Source organism: Tachysurus vachellii, chromosome 11 (genome assembly GCF_030014155.1).
Source record: "Tachysurus vachellii isolate PV-2020 chromosome 11, HZAU_Pvac_v1, whole genome shotgun sequence".
NCBI lineage: Eukaryota > Metazoa > Chordata > Actinopteri > Siluriformes > Bagridae > Tachysurus > Tachysurus vachellii.
In genome coordinates this window covers 3,533,477-3,553,351 of record NC_083470.1, presented here as the reverse complement: position 1 = coordinate 3,553,351, position 19,875 = coordinate 3,533,477, and the positions used below count along the sequence as shown (strand labels likewise).

The 19,875-nt window shown below is 39.7% G+C and overlaps 1 protein-coding gene across 3 annotated transcripts; it reads left to right on the top strand.

Moving 5' to 3' along the window:
- Positions 1 to 1,048: 1,048 nt before the first annotated feature.
- Positions 1,049 to 17,710, top strand: irak1 (interleukin-1 receptor-associated kinase 1). Of its 3 annotated transcripts, none has more exons than XM_060881534.1 (14): positions 1,051 to 1,530; positions 4,315 to 4,482; positions 5,581 to 5,718; positions 6,317 to 6,417; positions 6,677 to 6,862; positions 7,384 to 7,451; positions 7,859 to 7,973; positions 8,559 to 8,671; positions 10,157 to 10,364; positions 11,037 to 11,105; positions 11,191 to 11,415; positions 11,692 to 12,001; positions 14,739 to 14,849; positions 17,076 to 17,710. In XM_060881534.1, the coding sequence occupies exons 1-14, from the start codon at positions 1,419 to 1,421 to the stop codon at positions 17,141 to 17,143; spliced, it is 1,992 nt and encodes a 663-aa protein (XP_060737517.1). In that variant the 5' UTR covers positions 1,051 to 1,418; the 3' UTR covers positions 17,144 to 17,710. The 3 variants fall into 3 exon arrangements, with proteins under 3 accessions (XP_060737519.1, XP_060737517.1, XP_060737518.1); XM_060881535.1 differs by having other exon boundaries at positions 1,053 to 1,530; positions 7,387 to 7,451; XM_060881536.1 differs by lacking the exon at positions 14,739 to 14,849 and having other exon boundaries at positions 1,049 to 1,530.
- The last annotated feature ends 2,165 nt before the right edge of the window (positions 17,711 to 19,875 follow it).

The following is a 19,875-nucleotide window of genomic DNA, read 5'->3' as shown; positions in this document are numbered from 1 at the left end:
TACATAAATTATTAAAAGAACGCTCTTTCATGGTATTAATTACCGTTATAGATCATAAACAATACAGGATATCGTAGCAGAATAACGTCGTATTGAAGCGATAAGTCGGATTGCAAAAAAACGATTTCCAGCAAACTGTGTGTATATTATTGCACTCGTTTTAATATCTTTTAATAACTTTTTTATTTCCGTAACGTATCCACTCATCCACAGGCACTTGTACGCCATCCAGTCTATATAATCAAACAGATTAAAAAAATATTATTTAACAAAAAAAATAAATAAATTATATATATATATATATATATATATATATATATATATATATATATATATATATATATATATTCAATGAAATAATGGAACCATTTTAAGGAGCCTCCAGCGTCAGCGATGACGAACGATCGTTTGTAGCTGCTATGTAGCTATATAAAAGGTACCGAGGAGAATAATGTGTCGTTCATTAATAAATTAAAAATTGTACTTGTTGAATAGGTGCTGTCGTGTAAGAGGAACAACACACTTTAGGATGTACTGTGGAAACTAATCCGCTTCTGCTTTGGCGTAGCACGCATATGGGAAGTAGAGAGGTGACTTCCAGGAATGTTTAAACCACAGCTGCAGCTGCTAAAATAAATAAAATAAATAATAATAATAATAAACAACTAAGGAAATAGAGCAGTGGTAAGCGATTCATCTCATATCATAGCAGGTTGAGAACGATTTTCCTTTCTAATGTTGTACGATTTGATATGCAAATTTAAAACCGCGATCCAGAGGTTATGCAAATTATTTTGTGACGTCACAAGTGCGGACCTATTTATGATTTGTTTTTGTGCTACTGTTTTGTCGATGACACTTTTTTTTTTATTTAGCAGGATTAGAATTTCACAATCAGGAAACTTTTACAAAAAAAAAAAAAAAAAAAAAAAGGTTGATGCAATCTGCTCTGGTACAAAACCGACGGATGGAATTGTCGTGTTTGACAAATCAGTTCGCAGGAAAGGTGAAGTACGGGGTCCTTTTTTTTTTTTTTTTTTTCAAATTATGTGAGTGAGGAAAGAGGAAGTGCAAAACAAGCTGCTTATAAACCCATCTATAGCTGAAAGAGAAGAAAGAAAGAAAGAAAAAAACAACTTTGTCAAACATGACACGGGAAGATGAATTAGACCCAGAAAACCTCGCAAAGGCTGAAATCTTTAGCCACTTAGTCACACAAGTAGGAGAATTCATCCGGTCAGACGGTTCGGAGTCGATACCGCTTTGGTTACTCAGTCATTTCCAATTCAGCCTGTTGGAGTGTGTGTTTTCCTCGCAGGCTTAAATGTCCTGGTTATTAAAATAGCTGTCGGATCAGTTTTTTTTTTATTTATTTATTTTTTTTTTTACACACACGAGCTCTTTAATTTAGATTAGACATGTCAAATTTGACTTTTAACAGCGAATATATTTACAATTTACCCGCGGCTGCTGTTCACGAGTTTAACCGTGTTATGGATTCACTCCCGGATTTCGACTGGCAGAGATTTGGTAAGATTTATTTATTTAATCATTTAATCATTATTACACACGTTTATTTATTTGTTATACGTTTTATAACGTGATCCTCGTGTAACATCGTGTCGACTATTTTAAGTCATGTTAGTCGTCTTGACTTCCTTTAAGTTCAGTGAAAGTTGATTCCTCACAGCTTTGGTCTGTTGTTAGCTTGATTAGCCGAGGCGTTTTTTTTTTTTTTCACTTCATATGAACCTTCAACCAGCTCAGCTAGTTCGTTTTGGGTTGTTGTTGTTGTTGTTGTTATTATTATTATTAGTTAAAATATACTTTCCTTAGATGGCGAGTGAACCAGTTTTGTGAGTTATAAAAGAAACCGTGGTGAAAAACGCCGTTAGCCGGGAAGCTAACTAGCTAAAGACCTGATTTATCAATGCGCGAGCCAGTTTAGAGAAATTTCGAGAACAGCCCACGTCACTCACGTATGGTGACCGTGAAAGACACGTACGTAGGTTGACTTGAACTGATCCTGTGGCTGCGTCCTAAATGACTCCGGGCCGCTTATAGAAGTGCCCTAGGTAGGTTATACACGGTTTATCCTGAATAGGAGAATTGAAGCCTACCCAGAATTCAGGGTTCAGTTAATGGTGCTTGAGACTTGTCAGTTTATTAGGAACAGCAGTAGGACAGTGTGATCACCCACGCGCTTAAATCACCGCAGGTACGCGGTCGAGATGTTCGTTGAACGTTCACGTCCATCGGAAACGAGCGACGTTAGAGATGGACGTTGTGATGACTTGTGTCACGGTCACGTGGTTGTTCGGTTTGTGCCATATTGGGGTTCAGAAACAGCTCATCACGAGAAAGGTCTAAGGCAGAGTCGGGAGTAAGTCACACACGTGCAAGTCCGAGTCAAGTCTCGAGTCATGAATGTCAAGTCGAGTCATTTTTTAATATTTGTCAAGCAAGTCTCAAATTTGCGACTTAAGTCTGACTCGAGTCAAGTCGAGTCCCCCATCTCTCTCTGAGTCATTTAACTCAAGTCCGAGTCAAGTTGCAAGTCATGAATGTCAAGTCAAAGTCAAGTTGAGTCTTCTTTTTAATATTTGTCAAGCAAGTCTCAAGTCTCTAATTTGCGACTTAAGTCTAACTCGAGTCAAGTCATATGACTCGAGTCCCCCATCTCTGGTCTAAGGGAATCAGGATGTCTACCATAAACGCATATAATCACTCTATACAACCGTGGCGAGCAGAAAGCATAACATAGTAACCCCGACCTTGCGCTACAGCCGTCACGTTTCGCTCATCACGTTCCACTCGTTTCGGCCAAGAACAGAACTTACAGACTGTAGGTGTATAGGTTTTTTCCCCTCTGCAGTCTTCAACTGTCTTGTTCTGATGTATCTGGGCTCATTGTAGCCAGAGATATCCACTGTAGGCAGATAGGAGTGCAACCAAATGTTAGTGTCTGCACTTCTGCACGTGTTGGGCGTTCTGGGATGCTTTTCTGCTCAGCACGGTTATAAAGAGTCGGTGTGTGTTTGTGCGCTCCACCTGTTCTAAGGAGCCCGATAGATTACCTACGACCCCTCGAAATGTTGCTTCTCTAAAATACGTAGTTTATTTTTCTGCCCTTTAAACTTATTTTCTCGCAGGATATAACAGATTCGTTATCAATCTGACGGTTGGCTATTCATTTAACTTGTGGGGTCATTTAAAGGAAGATAAAATACTGAGCATGCACAGCCCTTTAATAAAAACTGAAAAACAGACCCGAAGGAATCAGACGAGACTAACGTCCTAGAGAGACTCCGGTAGTAATTATGTTACTCCACCAAGTGTACCAGCCTACTCTGGGAACACTGGGTATATCCTGGATGAACATCGAACATTGTCATCAACAGACACTATAGCTATTGTGCACGAGATAGCCTTGTTGTCTCAGAGCTCCGGGTTCTTCTGAGATCTGGCTGGATGTTCTCATTGTGTCCAGTTTGATATCCTCAGCGTTCTCCTGATTTCCTTCCACGTCCCCAAAACGTTCCAGTTGGTGTACTGGCGACGCTTAATTCCTATTCGCTGTGTATTCCTGCCTTACACCCAGTGTTCTTGAGATCCACCATGTCCCTGATCAGGACAAAAGACATACTCGAGACATGAACGGATGAACGAATACCTGTTTGTTCAGAGGTTAAAACTCTATATCTATCTGTATATAATACTCGTATAATTTAATTTGACGTTTGTATGAAAGGAAATCTCCTGCCAAGTTGCTTTTTATTAGCAAGCCAGGATTTGGGTTTGTTAACACACCCAGCGCCACTTTTCACTAACATAGGTACCGCAATCTGTACCGAGAGTCAATATCTCAGTTTCACAGATGGTGCTGTCTCATTCATTATTATTCATTATTCAGTATTATACATTCACTTATAGTTTTATGCCTTATGCTGCATTAAATACATACACTCTTATTTAGAAAGTGTTTCTTCTACTGTTTTCTTCTAGTTAATGATTCACCTGCGTTCCTTATACATGATTATCGGTATTTGTTACGACGTTAGTCAGTTCTTCCCATCATTTTGTGCGAATCAGCGAATTCAGAACGGAGTCATTTAAGAACCGGACCTCATATGGAGCTGAGATTTTTTTTTAACACGTTGACACTCGAGTAAAAAAAAAAAAAAAAAAACAAAATGTCATGACTAACTCGTTGCTTATTTTTCTCTGAATAAGTGAGTGATTCATTGTGATGCATTAGCGAAATCTTCTGAGTCAATAAAGTAAATCTTTTTCCAATTTTTTTTAATAATCCAGCTTCCCGAGTAATATGTGACCAGACAGAGCTTCGGCTCGTGGAGCAGAGCGGCAGGCGGACGGAAACACTAATGCACAAGTGGGGGTGCAGGAACGGGACGGTCGGAGATCTCGTAGCTATCCTGCAAGAATTGGAGCTGTTAAGACCTCTGGATATGATTCTTAAATGTGAGTAGGGCAGCACGGAGGTGGATCAGGTAGCTTTGTTTACTTGTCGCTTCAGTGAGACCCCAGTGTGAAGTTTCACATGTTCTCCTTCTGTCTGTGTGGCTTCCTTCAGGGATCATTAAAGATTAATATCATTAAAGAGATAATACTTCATCTCTGCACCAGCCCTGCAGTTTTGGACTAGACGTGGACTACGTTAGCCAAAAGACTATTCTTTTTATTATTATTGTTATTATTATTATTATTATTATTTTTTAAACGAATCTTCTTAACATAGTTGGAGTTGGTGCCTTGTGCTTGTGCTCATTATTCTTGTCAACTCCCATCATTTCAGCTGTCATTAAAGTTTGGCAATGAAAATTTCCTTGCAGCAGATTTAGCCTAAAAAAAAAAAAAAAAAAAGTTTCTCTCATTAGGTCTAAAATAATCCAGTATGATTGTCACTATGAAAACAGAATGGGGCAAATCAATGACGTTTTTTAAAAAAAACGTTACTTTTTTTAAGTAATTTGTGTAATTGTTTTCCAGCCCTAAATACACCCCTCTCTCTCCCTCTCTCTCTCTCTCTCTCTCTCTCTCTCTCTCTCTCTCTCTCTCTCTCTCTTGCTCTGTCTCTCTGCATGTGTCTCTCTCTCGCTCTTCTCTCTCTCTCTCTCTCTCTCTCTCTCTCCCCTCTCCTCTGTCTTTTTCTCTCTCTCTCTCTCTCTCTCTCTCTCTCTCTCTCTCTTGCTCTGTCTCTCTGCATGTGTCTCTCTCTCTTCTCTCTCTCGCTCTCCTCCTTCTCTCTCTCTCTCTCTCTCTCTCTCTCTCTCTCTCTCTCTCTCTCTCCTCTCTCCTCTGTCTTTCTCTCTCTCTCTCTCTCTCTCTCCTCTGTCTTTTTCTCTCTCGCTCTCTCTCTCTCTCTCTCCTCTGTCTTTCTCTCTCTCTCCTCTGTCTTTCTCTCTCTCTCCCCTCTGTCTCTCTCTCTCTCTCTCTCTCTCTCTCTCTGTCTCTCCCCTCTCTCTCTCTCTCTCTCTCTCTCTCTCTCTCTCTCTCTCCTCTGTCTCTCTTACTCTCTCTCCCTCTCCTCTCTCTCTCCCTTTCCCTTTGTCTGTACAGGGCGGCGTGTTTCACAGCCAAGCCCTGTCTTGACCTCCTCCAACTCCTTGCCACCACAGAACCTCAGCCGCAGCAGCTCACCATCGTCATCGTTATTTACCCCCGTTAAAGATGCCACCCGCTCCCTTCCTATTATAGGTAACTTTTTACTCATGTACTTCATGTGTCATACACAGAGGGCTGGGCAGTATGTCGATAAAATCGACGGTGTGATAAATAATGCACAACGCTCTTTTCTGTTATATCACTGCTTTCACAAAAAGTTTTTAAACAATTTGAAAATGCTTTTTAAAATTTTAAGTATAACTATTTTTCAACAAATTGTTAACATTAGGAATTACATTATTGTGCTTTCTATTTTAGTTTTTATTTATTTGTTTGTATTTAATGAATTCATTTTTTTATTTAAATATACAGTGCATATATTATCAGGTCTAAAACTCCTACTGGTTTATTTTACTTTAATCTCTGCTTCATTCACTTCTCGTGTTATATAAGTGCAAGAAAATCTTAGTCATTAAACATAAAAAAAAAAAAATTTATCTGTATTTTGGCTGTTTGGAGTTTTAAAATGACAAGCTGATGCTCGCTGTCAGCTTGACAGCATAAACAGTAGGTCCTTTCCTACAACCGTAATTTCCTCTAATACTGTATAACCTCATCTGTTTATTCTGTGCTTCAGTGGTGTTTTTTTTTATAGCCCGCTGCAGTGTTCTGATTTCGTTTGTGTCTGTAGAGAGCAGGCTGCAATCCAACCCTGGACCTCCGCTCCCTGATCTGAACAGAACCTGTCCCTGTACACTGTCAGCTGTTTCATGCAAAGAAAAGAAAGAAGAGGTGAATATGTTATTTTGCGCCGAAATTAATAAATTAATTAATTAGCAAATACAGCTGCTCCTTAATACCTTTTATTTTTAATACACTCGGATCACATCATCATGTTTTTTTTTTGGAGAAGACAATCCCGTTGCTCTTTATCTGTAAAAATCTTGGGCCGACAAAAGCAGCCAAGAGGAAAAAAAAGAACAAATAATATGAATAAGTAATAACTGCTGTTTTCATTTAGCTTTTTTTCTTACACAATTTCTGTTTGCAGTGTCCTTGCGATAGCTGCGCGGCTCAGACGCCGCCGTTCACGGCAGCCATGTGCTGGCCGTTCGAGGAAGTGCAGCGAGGGACGGATAATTTCTCCGCCGCCAGGCAGATCGGAGAGGGAGGCTTCGGCCATGTGTATCGCGCCTCCATGAGGAACACAGAGTTTGCTGTGAAGAGGCTCAAAGAGGCAAGTGGACAGAGAAACGGAGTACCGAGTAGATAAGCGAGGAATAAACGCGTGCTGTCGGATTATCGGAAATCGGTTTACCACCAAACGGCGTGACTTCGATTTTCTTTTCTTTTTGGGTCATATGTAAAGCTACGTTTACTTTTTATCTGTTTATAGTTACGTTCGTTGTTGTTGGGGCATTCTTGAAAGTAGTCAGTTCTAATCCTTTTTTTTTTTTTTTTTATTTTTTCCTCTGAAGACAATAAGACCCTCAGCTTTTCATGTAACTGGGAAAGCACAACTTCCTGGAAACTTTTTTGTGTTGGGGAAGTTACAGCTTTCGTTTGACACCGTATAGAGAAATCTCCCCACAGAGAACGGCATACGATTTTGTTAATAGAGAATTAATCGACAACCCGACCAATCAGAATCGAGGATGCTTGATTTCTGTGGGCTTGGAGTTTACAGCAGTTTGGTGTAGCGTGTCTGGATGCTGCCACGTGTCTCATCCCCTAATGAGAAGCTCTTAATGTCTTCAGCAGGATTCCCATATGGGTTGGAGCGTGGTGAAGGAAAGTTTTCGGACCGAGGTGGAAAGACTCTCGCAGTAAGAAGCCTTCTCTTTCCATGCTCGCTTTGGCAGCTGCTTCCTTTATCTGGCACTTTCTTTTCTCCTCCTTTCACACTCCTTTAGGTGGCATTGGACACGGATTAAAAGGGGAAAAAGAAAAGGCTTTATATCTGTGTCAATAGACACCCAGAGAGAGAGAGAGGGACTTTCCCGTCTGAAATGACATGCTCATTGCCCTCTGCACAGACCACAGGTTGCCCAGTATCAGGAAAAAAGGATTAACAGTCTTCAACTTTCCTTCTTGTGGTCAGTTATCTTCTCAGTTTAGGTCATTGGGGCTTTCACACTTTTTTTTTTTCCCCCTTGCTTTGCGTTTTCTGCCTATTTGGTGACTACATGTCTCACAACACAAAAGCTTCACCGAGGTTTCTTTTATTTCCTAGATATAGACACCCTAACATAATGGACCTGATCGGTTACAGTGTAGGAGGTGGTGCCTACTGCCTTATCTACGGGTACATGCCCAGAGGTTCTCTGGAGGACCGGTTGTGCTGTGAGGTAAACCACTGGGTCTTTCCTGCTTATTTAACGTTTATATATTTTTTTTTGTTCTGGTTAGAGATGTTTGAGTTTTAAACAAAATCTAAGCTCAATCAAGGTGGACGAATTAGTAGCCCCGGCTCATTGGACAAGAAAACTGCATCTCTTGATTTTCTGCCTTCAATGCTACAACAAAACCACAAACCACCTCCTCATAACCAGTCTATAATTCAGAAGAAAGAGTCAAAGCAATAACGGTGTACGGATTTTAATACAGTTAGCGTTTAATACACCGGTAATAATTACCGTAAAACAGTGACGTCTGAGAAAATCTTTAAAGCCAGTATCTGACGATTTGGGCATTAATTAATGGAAAATTAATTTTTTTTTTTAAATTATGGTCAGGGTTAGGTTTAAGGCTGATGAACTACAATTTGCTGATTTCTTCAAAACCCTGTAGAGATTTTAGACTTCACACAGCTCTGGAAAGCTGCTCAGCTCTTCTGATGCATGGTTTAGTTGTTGGTTAGCGTGTGACTTCTCTTCTCGAGGGTTAATTTTTAACTCTTTCCCAATCTCGGTGGGTTTGCTCGTGTCTTTCAGAATGGTTCTGCCCTCTCCTGGTCACAGCGTGTAAAGGTGGTGGTGGGTTCAGCACAAGCTATTCAGTACCTTCATTCCTGCTCTCCGGCGCTCATCCACGGAGACGTCAAAAGGTACGGACGGTTCGTTTTCAGCTTCTTAATTTAACGTTCCCAAAATTTCGTACCAACTTGAAAGTGGTGCAGAAAATCAAACCTGTTTTCTTCAAGAAGATTTATTCTGTATTTGTGAAGATTTCTACTCCTTAACATTTTTTAGATATTTCTGTATATTTGTATAGATTATAAACATACTTTAGAAATGTATTTTGGATGAACAATATGATGGATTCAGTGGGTGGTTGAATTGACTGATGGATGGATGGATTGATGGAATCAACGAGTGAATGGACAGATAAGAGGATTGGATGGATGGATTGATTGATTTGATTGGATAGATGGTAGGATTTACTTGGTGTGGATGGATGGCTGGATTGATTTGATTGGATGGACGGACGGATGGGTGGATGGATGTATTCACTTTGTGAATGGATGGATGAAAGGATTAGATGGATAGATTGATTGATTTTATTGGATGGATTCACTGGGTAGATGGATGGATGAAAGGATTGGGTGGATATATTTTATTGGATGGATGGATGGATGAATGAATAAATGGATGATGATGGATTAATTTGATTGGATGGATGAATGAATAAATGGATGGATGGATTCATTTGAGTGGATGTGTGGATGAATAAATGGATGGATGGATGGATTAATTTGATTGGATGGATGAATGAATAAATGGATGGATGGATTAATTTGAGTGGATGGGTGGATGAATAAATGGATGGATGGATGGATTAATTTGATTGGATGGATGAATGAATAAATGGATGGATGGGTGGATTAATTTGATTGGATGGATGAATGAATAAATGGATGGATGGATTAATTTGAGTGGATGGGTGGATGAATAAATGGATGGATGGATGGATTAATTTGATTGGATGGATGAATGAATAAATGGATGGATGGGTGGATTAATTTGATTGGATGGATGAATGAATAAATGGATGGATGGATTAATTTGTGTGGATGGATGGATGAATAAATGGACGGATGGATTAATTTGAGTGGATGGGTGGATGAATAAATGGATGGCTGGATGGATTAATTTGATTGGATGGATGAATGAATAAATGGATGGGTGGGTGGATTAATTTGATTGGATGGATGAATGAATAAATGGATGGATGGATTAATTTGAATGGATGGATGAATAAATGGATGGATAGATGGATGGATTAATTTGAGTGGATGGATGGATGAATGAATAAATGGATGGATGGATTAATTTGATGGGTGGATGGATGGATTTTTTTCAATATGCCATTTTGTACATCATAATTCTGCACCCATTATATACTTTATAAGAGAGCTTAAAAATCATGGAAATGTAAAACACGACACACAAAGAGGGGAAAAATACCTGATGATGAGATGGTGGTGGAGACTAAACAACTGCACCAAAAATGACTGACGTGACATTTGTCGCTGTGACAATAAAAACCGCGTGATTTAAAAAAATTCACCTGTTCTCCCTCCTCCCCCCAGCTCCAACATTCTCTTAGGGGAACATCTGGAGCCGAAGCTGGGGGACTTCGGTCTGGCACGGTTGTGTCGTTGCCCCAGCAGAACCCCAGGGAGGACGAGCAGCGTGGCTCAGACCTCTACGGTGCGCGGCACCCTGGCGTACCTCCCCGACGAGTACCTGAAAGACGGCCAGCTGGGCATGGAGATCGACGTTTACAGCTTCGGAGTGGTACGAGCTGCTATAATAGTGCTCACAAATCAAATTAGAAGCTCAATAAAATAAAACTGCAGGCACATGCAGAGGGGTCCGATCTTATCCGCTAAGGTCCGGTGTGTGTGGGTACAGGTTTTATATCAATCAATCAGAAGCCACTCCTGATTCCAACTGTTTAATCAGTTGATCTTGGCTTTCAGTAGACTCAGAACTGGCTTCTGCTGGGCTGAAACGAAAACCTGCACCAACACCGGCCCTTTTTGGATAAGATTGGAAGCCCCCTGCACTACGCCAAGTGCGCTTATTCAACCAAAAAAAAAAACGTGGAAGTGTGGAATGTCAGACACTTTGTGTTTTGCTTAGGAGAGAAATATTTCCAAGATGGCCGACGACACTCTGGTGGACTGGACGTCAAACAAACGTCTTTTTTAAACTGGCCCGATCACGTCGTGCGGTTCATCGTCCATCGTTTTAAAAATTCCCAGTATTTTGCTAAAGCTACTCTAGCAGTTTGCGTTACGTGCGTTCGAATTCATCATTTGCCATCAACTGGAAATTTTCTATTAGTAAAAACCGTTGGAGATTTAATCTGACTATCTCACGCAAAAAAATCTGCAGGTGGTGATACTCATTAATAGTCCACAATTGTAGATATATTTAACTTATAAGTAGATAAAACCCCCTCAGGTGTTGCTGGAGGTGCTGACGGGCCGAAGAGCTTTAGAAACCGGCAGCAAGTCGAAGAACGTTTACTTGGTGAGAAACTTAATTTTTTACGTTAACAACATTCTCTAGATGTCATTCTCAGGACAAAACCCATTGATGATGTCTTTTTGTGCAGAAAGACCTGGTGTCCGACCTGGAGGACGACGGGAGAAGTTACAGCAGAAAGAAGGACACTCGAGAGCTTTCTGGTTCACAGGCAGCAGAGAACATCTGGAAGAACCATCTGGATCGTAGCCTGACGTCGGAAGGAACGTCTGGCCCGCGTGGGGCAAAAGAAATCGCTCAGCTGGCGTGTCGCTGCTTAGACCGCCGGAGAAAGAAACGGCCTCCGATGACCGAGGTGGGACAGAAAGTGTCACATTTACAACCTTAAAGCAACATTATTCAAACTCTGTGCATTAAAATAACTCCAGAATGTAACAAGAAAAATTTAAAACAAAACTTTTAGGAAATGTTTTAGACGCGTTTTAATCTAATTCGCTCTTCTAAGTGCTCACGGCCGCACATGCAAATTCTTAGCTGATCTCTAGCAGGCAACGAATTTGGGGTCACTGCGAAATCTTGATAATGTCCTTGTCGCTGTTTGAAGTTTTACGTTTAATATCTCTCCGTCCAGGTCTTCAAATCTCTCCAGGAAGTGCATACAGGCTTGGAGGCACGGCACAGTACCGTCACAAGCAGGACGTCTCCTCCTTTTCCTCCTCCTCCTCTTCTGTCTGGCCCGAAGCCTCTACGCTCGGATAACTCCGTGGACTCTCTCGCGCATCAGTTCTCAAAGCTCGGCCCTCAGGAGAACACTTTCTGCTGCTCGCACCACCACAGCTGCCCGAGTCCTTATTCCCCAGCGACTTGCTCAGAGGAGTCGGGAAGGAGAGAAGGATCATGGGACAGTCGCTGTTCCTCCGTTCGTACGCCGTGCGAATCAGGTGAGCTGCTTAGGTGTTTACACTGGGTGTCACTTCAGGTAACAAACTTTTGTTTGCACTTAGCAAAAATATAGTCTTTGTTCCCTTATTTGGGGGGAAATGAAAGCCCTGGGCAGTTTGAATGGAAAGAGTTTTAGCACTCGAGACTAAAATTTTTCCTTTTTAAAGAAAATATGAAATATTCCAGCTGCTGGATTTTTTTTCTGCATCACATGTTGCTGGACTCGGAGTACCAGAATGCATTGCAGCTATACAACGCAGTCGTGTCGAGAAACAACTAGAGACTGGGCTAGTTAGTAGCTAGCTAGCGATTTAATCTTTTACGGCGGTATAAGCATGAAATTTGACGCTTTAGAGCGAAGCGAGCAGATAAGGAAGACAATCTAAAGCATTAAAGTGCCGCCGCTTCACTTTTCTTAATTAGACATGAAACAAGGAATAAAACTGCTCTCAATGGGTAGGGAAGTGGCATTATGGGTAATGTAGAAAGTGAAAACAGGCTAAAAACCTTTAATTATTAAATAAACTTAGGTTGAACTCCAAATAAAAAGTCCCTCGTTAATTATAAATATTGCGTCCAGGTTGTTCAGGCTGGATTTGTCCTTTAAGACCGTTCCATTTATTAGCATTTTAAAGTGAGAGGTCGTTAAATTAGCCGCGTGGAAAAGCAGTTTTTTTTTTTTTTGTTTTGTTTTGTTTTTTTTTTTCATGGCAAATTTGCAAATCTGAATTGAGGAAATGATGTCAGATCTGTGGAGCAGGGGATCGTTTTATCACCATAACGTCCTTCAATGTCGTCTGTCAGCAGTATGAACCACGACTGTGAAAAGCTTTAGCGATTATTATTTAAAAAAAAAAATAATTTGAAACTATTTTAATTTTTGACCAGCTCTGTAGCGCTTCGATCGTTTGATCGTTTCTTATCCGTAGCACGGCGCTTCAGGCTGATTTAAATGAGCCGTTTATCGTCGGCTACGTATTATACCGTTCCTTTGTATTCACATATGCTACAAATCACGCTGTTCGTTTTCTAGATATAAATGACCGAGCACTTGTTTTGTCTGCTTATGCTACATTATGCAAAATGCCCACAAATGTTAATGATTAATTCTCTGTGTGTTCAAACCGCAAATGCGTCTACACCAATGTATGACCGTGTCACCCGGAACGTCTACGTCTGTAGGAAAACAGATCGCTCATCATTTAATTACCATCTGGAGAGCGTTATCTCGTGTGAGACGTATAACAACGAGCTTCCTTTCATAGACGCTAATCCCCTGTACATAAGGTTTACTATTCCTGGAAGAGGCGAACGCTTTAGCGAGTAATTAGAGCTGTAATACAGTGAGTAGGACTCTGATGTTAAGACCAACAGATTTTTCTGACATGAGGATGTTATTAGGTTATTTATGTGCTGGGTAAATTCCACATCTCCTGCAAGTCCAGCAGATTCACAGCGGTCATTGAACCAGCAGGTCAGGGGTTTGAGGGTTGGAAACGAAAAGAAACAAAAGATGCCTGTTAAACCTTTCAAAGTGTTTAAAGTATGTAGTTTTTACCAGATTTGTATATTTATAGTCCTATTCTGACAGAAATGGCAGCTTCTCAAGCTTAGCCGTAGTATTTATAGTATTTTTTTTTTTCTCCTAGATTAAAAAAAGAAGCTTTTTCCTCCTGACCACAATTTCCTTTCACAACTGCTGCTCAGAATAAATCCGTCTACCCTCTTCCACATACACAACGTCGCCGTCGCCTGTTATTGGCCGACGTGGCTCCTGTCGAACGTTTTAATGTTGTGCACCTTGGAGAAAAATTATTTAGCGCGTTTAACCAAAGAAAATCGATTCGTTCGTCTGATTCGTTTCTGACCCACAGCAATATACGAGACGCCTCTGGCAGAAAAGCTAATTCGGTGACGAGGAAAGGATTAATTTTGGATATAACATTCACATAACGTTCACTTAATCTAAGCGAACTTCGACCTGTAAATTCACGAGCTGCAGGCTTGCGAGCTGATAGAAAAATGGACTGTGGTCTGTTTGTTCTGTTTAAAAATCAAACAAACAAAAAAACAACAACATTTCTAACCATTGCTTGGTGCTCATACATGAGGGGGGAATTTTTTATGGTCCAGGAACACAGCCAAAAGTATGTGGACACCGGATCGTCTCATCCTTACGTTTTTATTCCAGACCAGTGAATTTTGGTTGTAGCTTTGCTGTTATTATTATTATTATTATTATTATTATTATTATTATTATTATTATAAGCTCCACGCTTCGTATCTGGGACACTAGATGTTGGAGCGTGGCTGTGGGGATTTGTGTTCATTCCGCTACCAGAGCATTTGTGAGATCAGACACTGATGTTGAGATGGTCGAGTTTGTCCCAAAAAGTGTTCAGTTGGGTTGAGTCAGAGTCAGGGCTTTGTGCAGGACTCTCGAGTTCTTCCACTCCAAACTTGTCATGTCTGGAACAGTGTTGGAGCCTCTTAGTTGCAGTGGATGGAAATTGTCATGCTACAGTGTACAAAAACATTCTGTACGATTGTGCGATTCCAACTTTTTGGCAATTTTTTGGGGGAAGAGCCACAAAAAGTGTGCGACGGTCAGGTGTCCACTTACTTTTGGCCATACGGTAGCATTCCTCCTGCTAGGCTATTCTTGTTAGCAATATTGACACCTCCTGCTCTAATCTGCTCTGTGCTCACTCTGGTTTTCTTCCCGTGTCTTTGCAGATGACAGAGTTGTTATTAATCCTGTCAGACAGCACTTAGTTGAGAAAATGGCACTTTACGAGGAAGGTCGAATCCTGACTTCAGACCTCTTCTCTTCTGCCGGGCCTCCAAGTAAGTCCTGAAGGGTGAAGGTTCTGAAAATGAATGCAGATGGAAACCTAACAGAATGATATCGTTTGTATTCAGCTTTGTTTTTTTGTGGGGTTTTTTTCCCTGAACGGTTGCCTTGCTGCAAATATAGCTTAGATAAAAGTTAGATATAAAGTTCAGTCATAGCTCTATGAACCAAAAAAAAAAAGAAAAGTGTGTTGGATGTGTTACTTCTTCCTTAATGCACGGTTACTCCTCTCCCGGCCATAATAACAGGACTAAGCCTGTCAGATGAGAATTCCAGCAGTGTCTTGAACCCGCTGTTCCAAATAACGTCATGAGTCATGTCACAGGGGACGACGAATTTGTGGCTAAGTTGAAGTTTCTCAGTGTTCCTTTATACTCGCTGAGCAAGTTATTATCCGGTACACCGTGTAGTCATCATCCTGGATCCGGGTTGTGTACTGCTGGAATATGAATCATGAAAGTGAACCTTCTGCATGCGTCTAATCTCTAGGTAGGCGGTCTGATTTCTCTCGGTGATAAAGCCCAGCACAACGGTGTCGTCTGTGTCCTTAATGATGGAGGTGGAGTTAATAGTGTAGGTGTAGAGTGAGTAGAGCAGGGTGCTCAGGACACAGCCCTGAGGGTCTCCAGTGCTAAGGGTGATGGAGGGTGAGATACAGTGTGTCTGTCCATCCTTACTGCTTGTGGTCCGCCAGTCAGGAAACCGGATATCCACTGACAGAAGGACGGACTGAAACTCGTGTCCTTCAGGCTCTTGGTGAGCGTGGAAGAGGATAATAGCGTTAAATGCCAAGTGGTAATCGACAAACAGCATTTTAACATAATTACCCCTCATACAGTCCAGGTGACTTAATTCTAACAGAGTCCACAGCGTCACGTAGTGACCTAACGATGGAGTCTCTGACTAGCCGTTCAAAGCACTTCATCAACGAGGTCACATACGCGCTCGTTTATGTTAATACGTTACTGTTTCTATGACAACAGCTCACACAGGGACCTCTATGGAGGACGCTCCATGTAATATAAGATGTTTAATAAACAGATGTGTGGTGTTTTAATAAAGGAGAACACAACCTTTTTTTAAGGATTAATTTCTGGAAAAATTAATAAACGTTTCGATTAATCGACATTACCGTCATTAATCCGCTATAGACGGAGAATACAAGCCGTGCAGTGAACAAAAAGCGATGGTCAAAGGGAGAAGATTGGTACGAAGTCAGAGCTTTCTATAATTCCCCAAGGACGAGGAGTTTACGCTTTCCTGTTTCTCAGTAAAACAACAAGCTAATTTTATTATCGTCTTTTGACTTTAAGAGCTTCTATTGAAGGAAAGAAAAGGAAACAAAAACAGGAACTAACTGATCTTGTGGATATTCCATAAAATATACAGTGAACAATTAGAAGACTTCACTAATAATTCTTATTGGTGGATTATCCGTTATTTTGACGGGCGCGAAAGAAGTAGTTCAGTCTCTGCGTTCAAGGCGATTGTCTTTTACCATAGACAATGGATATTAACATGGTTATAGCAGCGCTCCTTTAGCACCGGCGACAGAACTGCACTATTCTGTTCAATTATCTGTACGTCTACATATAACACAGACCCTCCAGGATTTCGAGAAAATAGCTCTGAGACAATTTGTACTGTACTGTAACAATACATCACTCGAGTGTAAGAGTAATGACGCTTGTCATTAAGCGTGTAATAACGCTTGTGTATTTATATGAAAAAGTTTGTTTTGATCTGTTGTTGTTTTTGTTTCTTTCATATAACATTTATCACACGCACAAACGTGTACGTCGCTGCCCGAAAAATGCTCAAAGTGCATTTCTGACGTTTTTCCCTCTTCTTCTAACCAGATATCCGTTTGTTATTTTTTACTAATGTTCAAATATCATAATTAACCATAAAACACATCCTTATTTACCTAAAAAAAAAAAAAAGCTCTTTAAAATCTGATGCTACAGCTTACAGAGCAGATCTGGAACATGATCGGTAGCCATGACGATGATGTTACACGCTATCCAGCGGATAAGTGCTATTGTTTGAACAGCGGTACACACACGCTCCGTCTGATATTTATCCGTATGCTAGATGAATGATTTATATTTAGTTGTAAAGCTGAACAGTTTTCGACACAGAGCTGCTACTTTACCTGTGTTCAGATGCTGCGTGCTTTTGAACGCAGCAGTTTAACGGATTCTGTTGAACCTCTGCAGACGGATCGATGAACGCACACCCGCGGGAACCAGAGGAGAGCGACGAGTTTGCTAGCAGTGTAGCCTAGACCGCTCAAACTCATTTCTACTGACTAATTCAGACATTCGAGAGGAACCCAAGCGGAGGCGCTCAGCTGGTCAGGATTTCCCAACACCAAATGTTCTCAACACCAGAATGCGCACACATACCCTTTATACATATATATGTATATATTACATTTTTAAAACATTGGATGGAAATTTCCTAAATAAACTGTGCTGCCAAACCACTGGACCGTGCCTCCTGTATGACTCCGGACATAAACGGACGTGTTTGGTTTGGGGGGGTTTCAAAGGGACATTGGACAAATACCTTAATCTACTTTTTAATCCTGGACAGAAATCACAACTGTTTCATCCTTCTGTTTGAAAGTAGACGCTGGTTCAGGATAGGACGAGTCGGACTGTGCCGCTGGAGGTAAAAAGACATAAAAAAAAATCCAAGAAATGTTGAAATTTAAGGAAAGGCAAGCGTTTTTAAAGCCAGACTTGCTCTTGGGTTCGTTTTGGCAGACTTTATACTGTGACTAGACATTTTGTACAGATTAAAAACATGCATCTGTCTCATTTAATATGAACAGATTTCTTTAAGTGAATAGTTTCTACATTTTTTTTTTTTTTTTAAGATTACATTACATTTGAATAAGAAATATTATCTTTCTCACATGTGCTGCGATTTCAACACCGTTCCCATCATGAATGTTGTCTTAATGGTTTAGTTTGATGCTTCGCACTTCACAAGGGATTTCTTTTCTGATGAACTTCTGCCGCAAATATTTAAACTCGGTTCAGTGTCATTTTCCACATCCAAGTTTACCAGTTAGTGCTGACTTTGCTGTGTGTGTGTGTGCGCGTGTGCTAGGTGTGTGTGTGCGTGGTAGGAGTGTGTGTTATATGACAAAATATTTCTATAATTCACAATATGCATAACAATGTTTAGTTTTGTTAACCTCCAACATTTTAAATATTTTTTTAATAATTATATACATTTTTTTTTTTTTTTTTGTAAATATTACAAAAATAACACTGGACATTTTACTTTTTTATATAAAAATCTAATCAGCTGCTTTTTATCAGTTATTCAAATACTAACTATATATATATATATATATATATATATATATATATATATATATAAATATAAATTATGTGATGCTTTACTTATCACAATATTGACATTATTATATGGTCGTATCGCTCGACCTTTGTGCCTCTGTCACTTATGATGCGTTCCTGTCAGAGTACTGGGTTTTAGTGGATCTTGCTGAAGGAGGTAAAAAAATTAAAATTATGTAAAATATCAGTGTGTGTGTCGTATTTTGTGCAAAGTTTAATTGATCCATCAACAGTCAGGTTATAATAAGATTTCATTTTACGACACTTGAAGACATGATATAAAGGGCATTTATGACATTATTTAGTTATTTAGTGTTATTCTTAACAGTGGGGGGAATATATATATATATATATATATATATATATATATATATATATATATATATATATATATATATATATATATATTCAAAACAAAGGGGGAAATGAAATGATAGTTATACAAAAAAAATCTGTAATGAGAAACAGTTACTGATGGTTACTGATGATGTGCATTTTAATACATCACTAGTTGTATTATTGTTTTCAGATTTTTATTTTTCAGATTATGTTTCACCTCTAAGTTTTAAGACTGTGTGACAAATGGACAATTCTTGATATAATTAAAATCATTAATTAATTCATTGCACAAAGCTTTCAGCAACAATTGTATCACTTTGAGCAAAAACATGGCGTCTCACGTCGATAAAAGCGGTACATGAAGAGGTTGAAGAAAGCACAAGGAAAAACTAGAAACCTAAAGTCTGGTCATGCATTAACTACTTAAATTAAGCCTACTGAAGAAGACAGATATTCAAAAAAAATGTATGTGATTAAAAAGTGTGATATATATTTTAATCACATTTCACATGATCAGATTTGAACATTTTAGAAATAAGGAATAAAACGGTTGTAGAGATATTAATCGATGACTCGGTTGTGTGATATCACCCTCCCCAAAGCCTGTTATCATCCTGAAATAAATTATTTTTGAATAACGGCTCGTCCCCGGAGTGCTTTATTACTCTTGTACCGCAGCAATGAGCCAGTGTTTACAATGATTAATTATTTATTTTTATTGTTGCATCTGAGGTGACACCGAAACATGAAGTTTATTTACCGCACACAACAGAGTACCATGTTTGCAGTAAAATACTTTTTTGAATCAGAATCAGAATCAGAAAGGTCTTTATTGCCAAGTACGTTTTCACATACGAGGAATTTTTTCTAGTACAGGAGCTCCACAGTGTAAACATATAGGCAATGGTAAGACATGAACACATAAATAATACAGTTGTATGTGCACTTGTAATTGTAATTGTAAAGGCAGTTGTAATTGCCTGTGTTATGAAAACAAACTGGGAATACTGGGAATACATGGGGAAAACTTTAACTTCTAGATTTAGCCATGACATTTACACAGTGCTTGCATTGGAGACTCCTTCCACAAATATCTTTTTTTTTTTTTTTTAAGAAAACGATTAGACAAATGGACAGATGGATGAACCAACACACACACACACACAACAGAGTACTATGTAGTAAAATGCTTTTTTTGATTGCCTGTGTTATGAAAACAAACTGGGAATACATGGGGAAAACTTTAACTTCTAGATTTAGCCATGACTTTTACACAGTGCTTGCATTGGAGACTCCTTCCACAAAT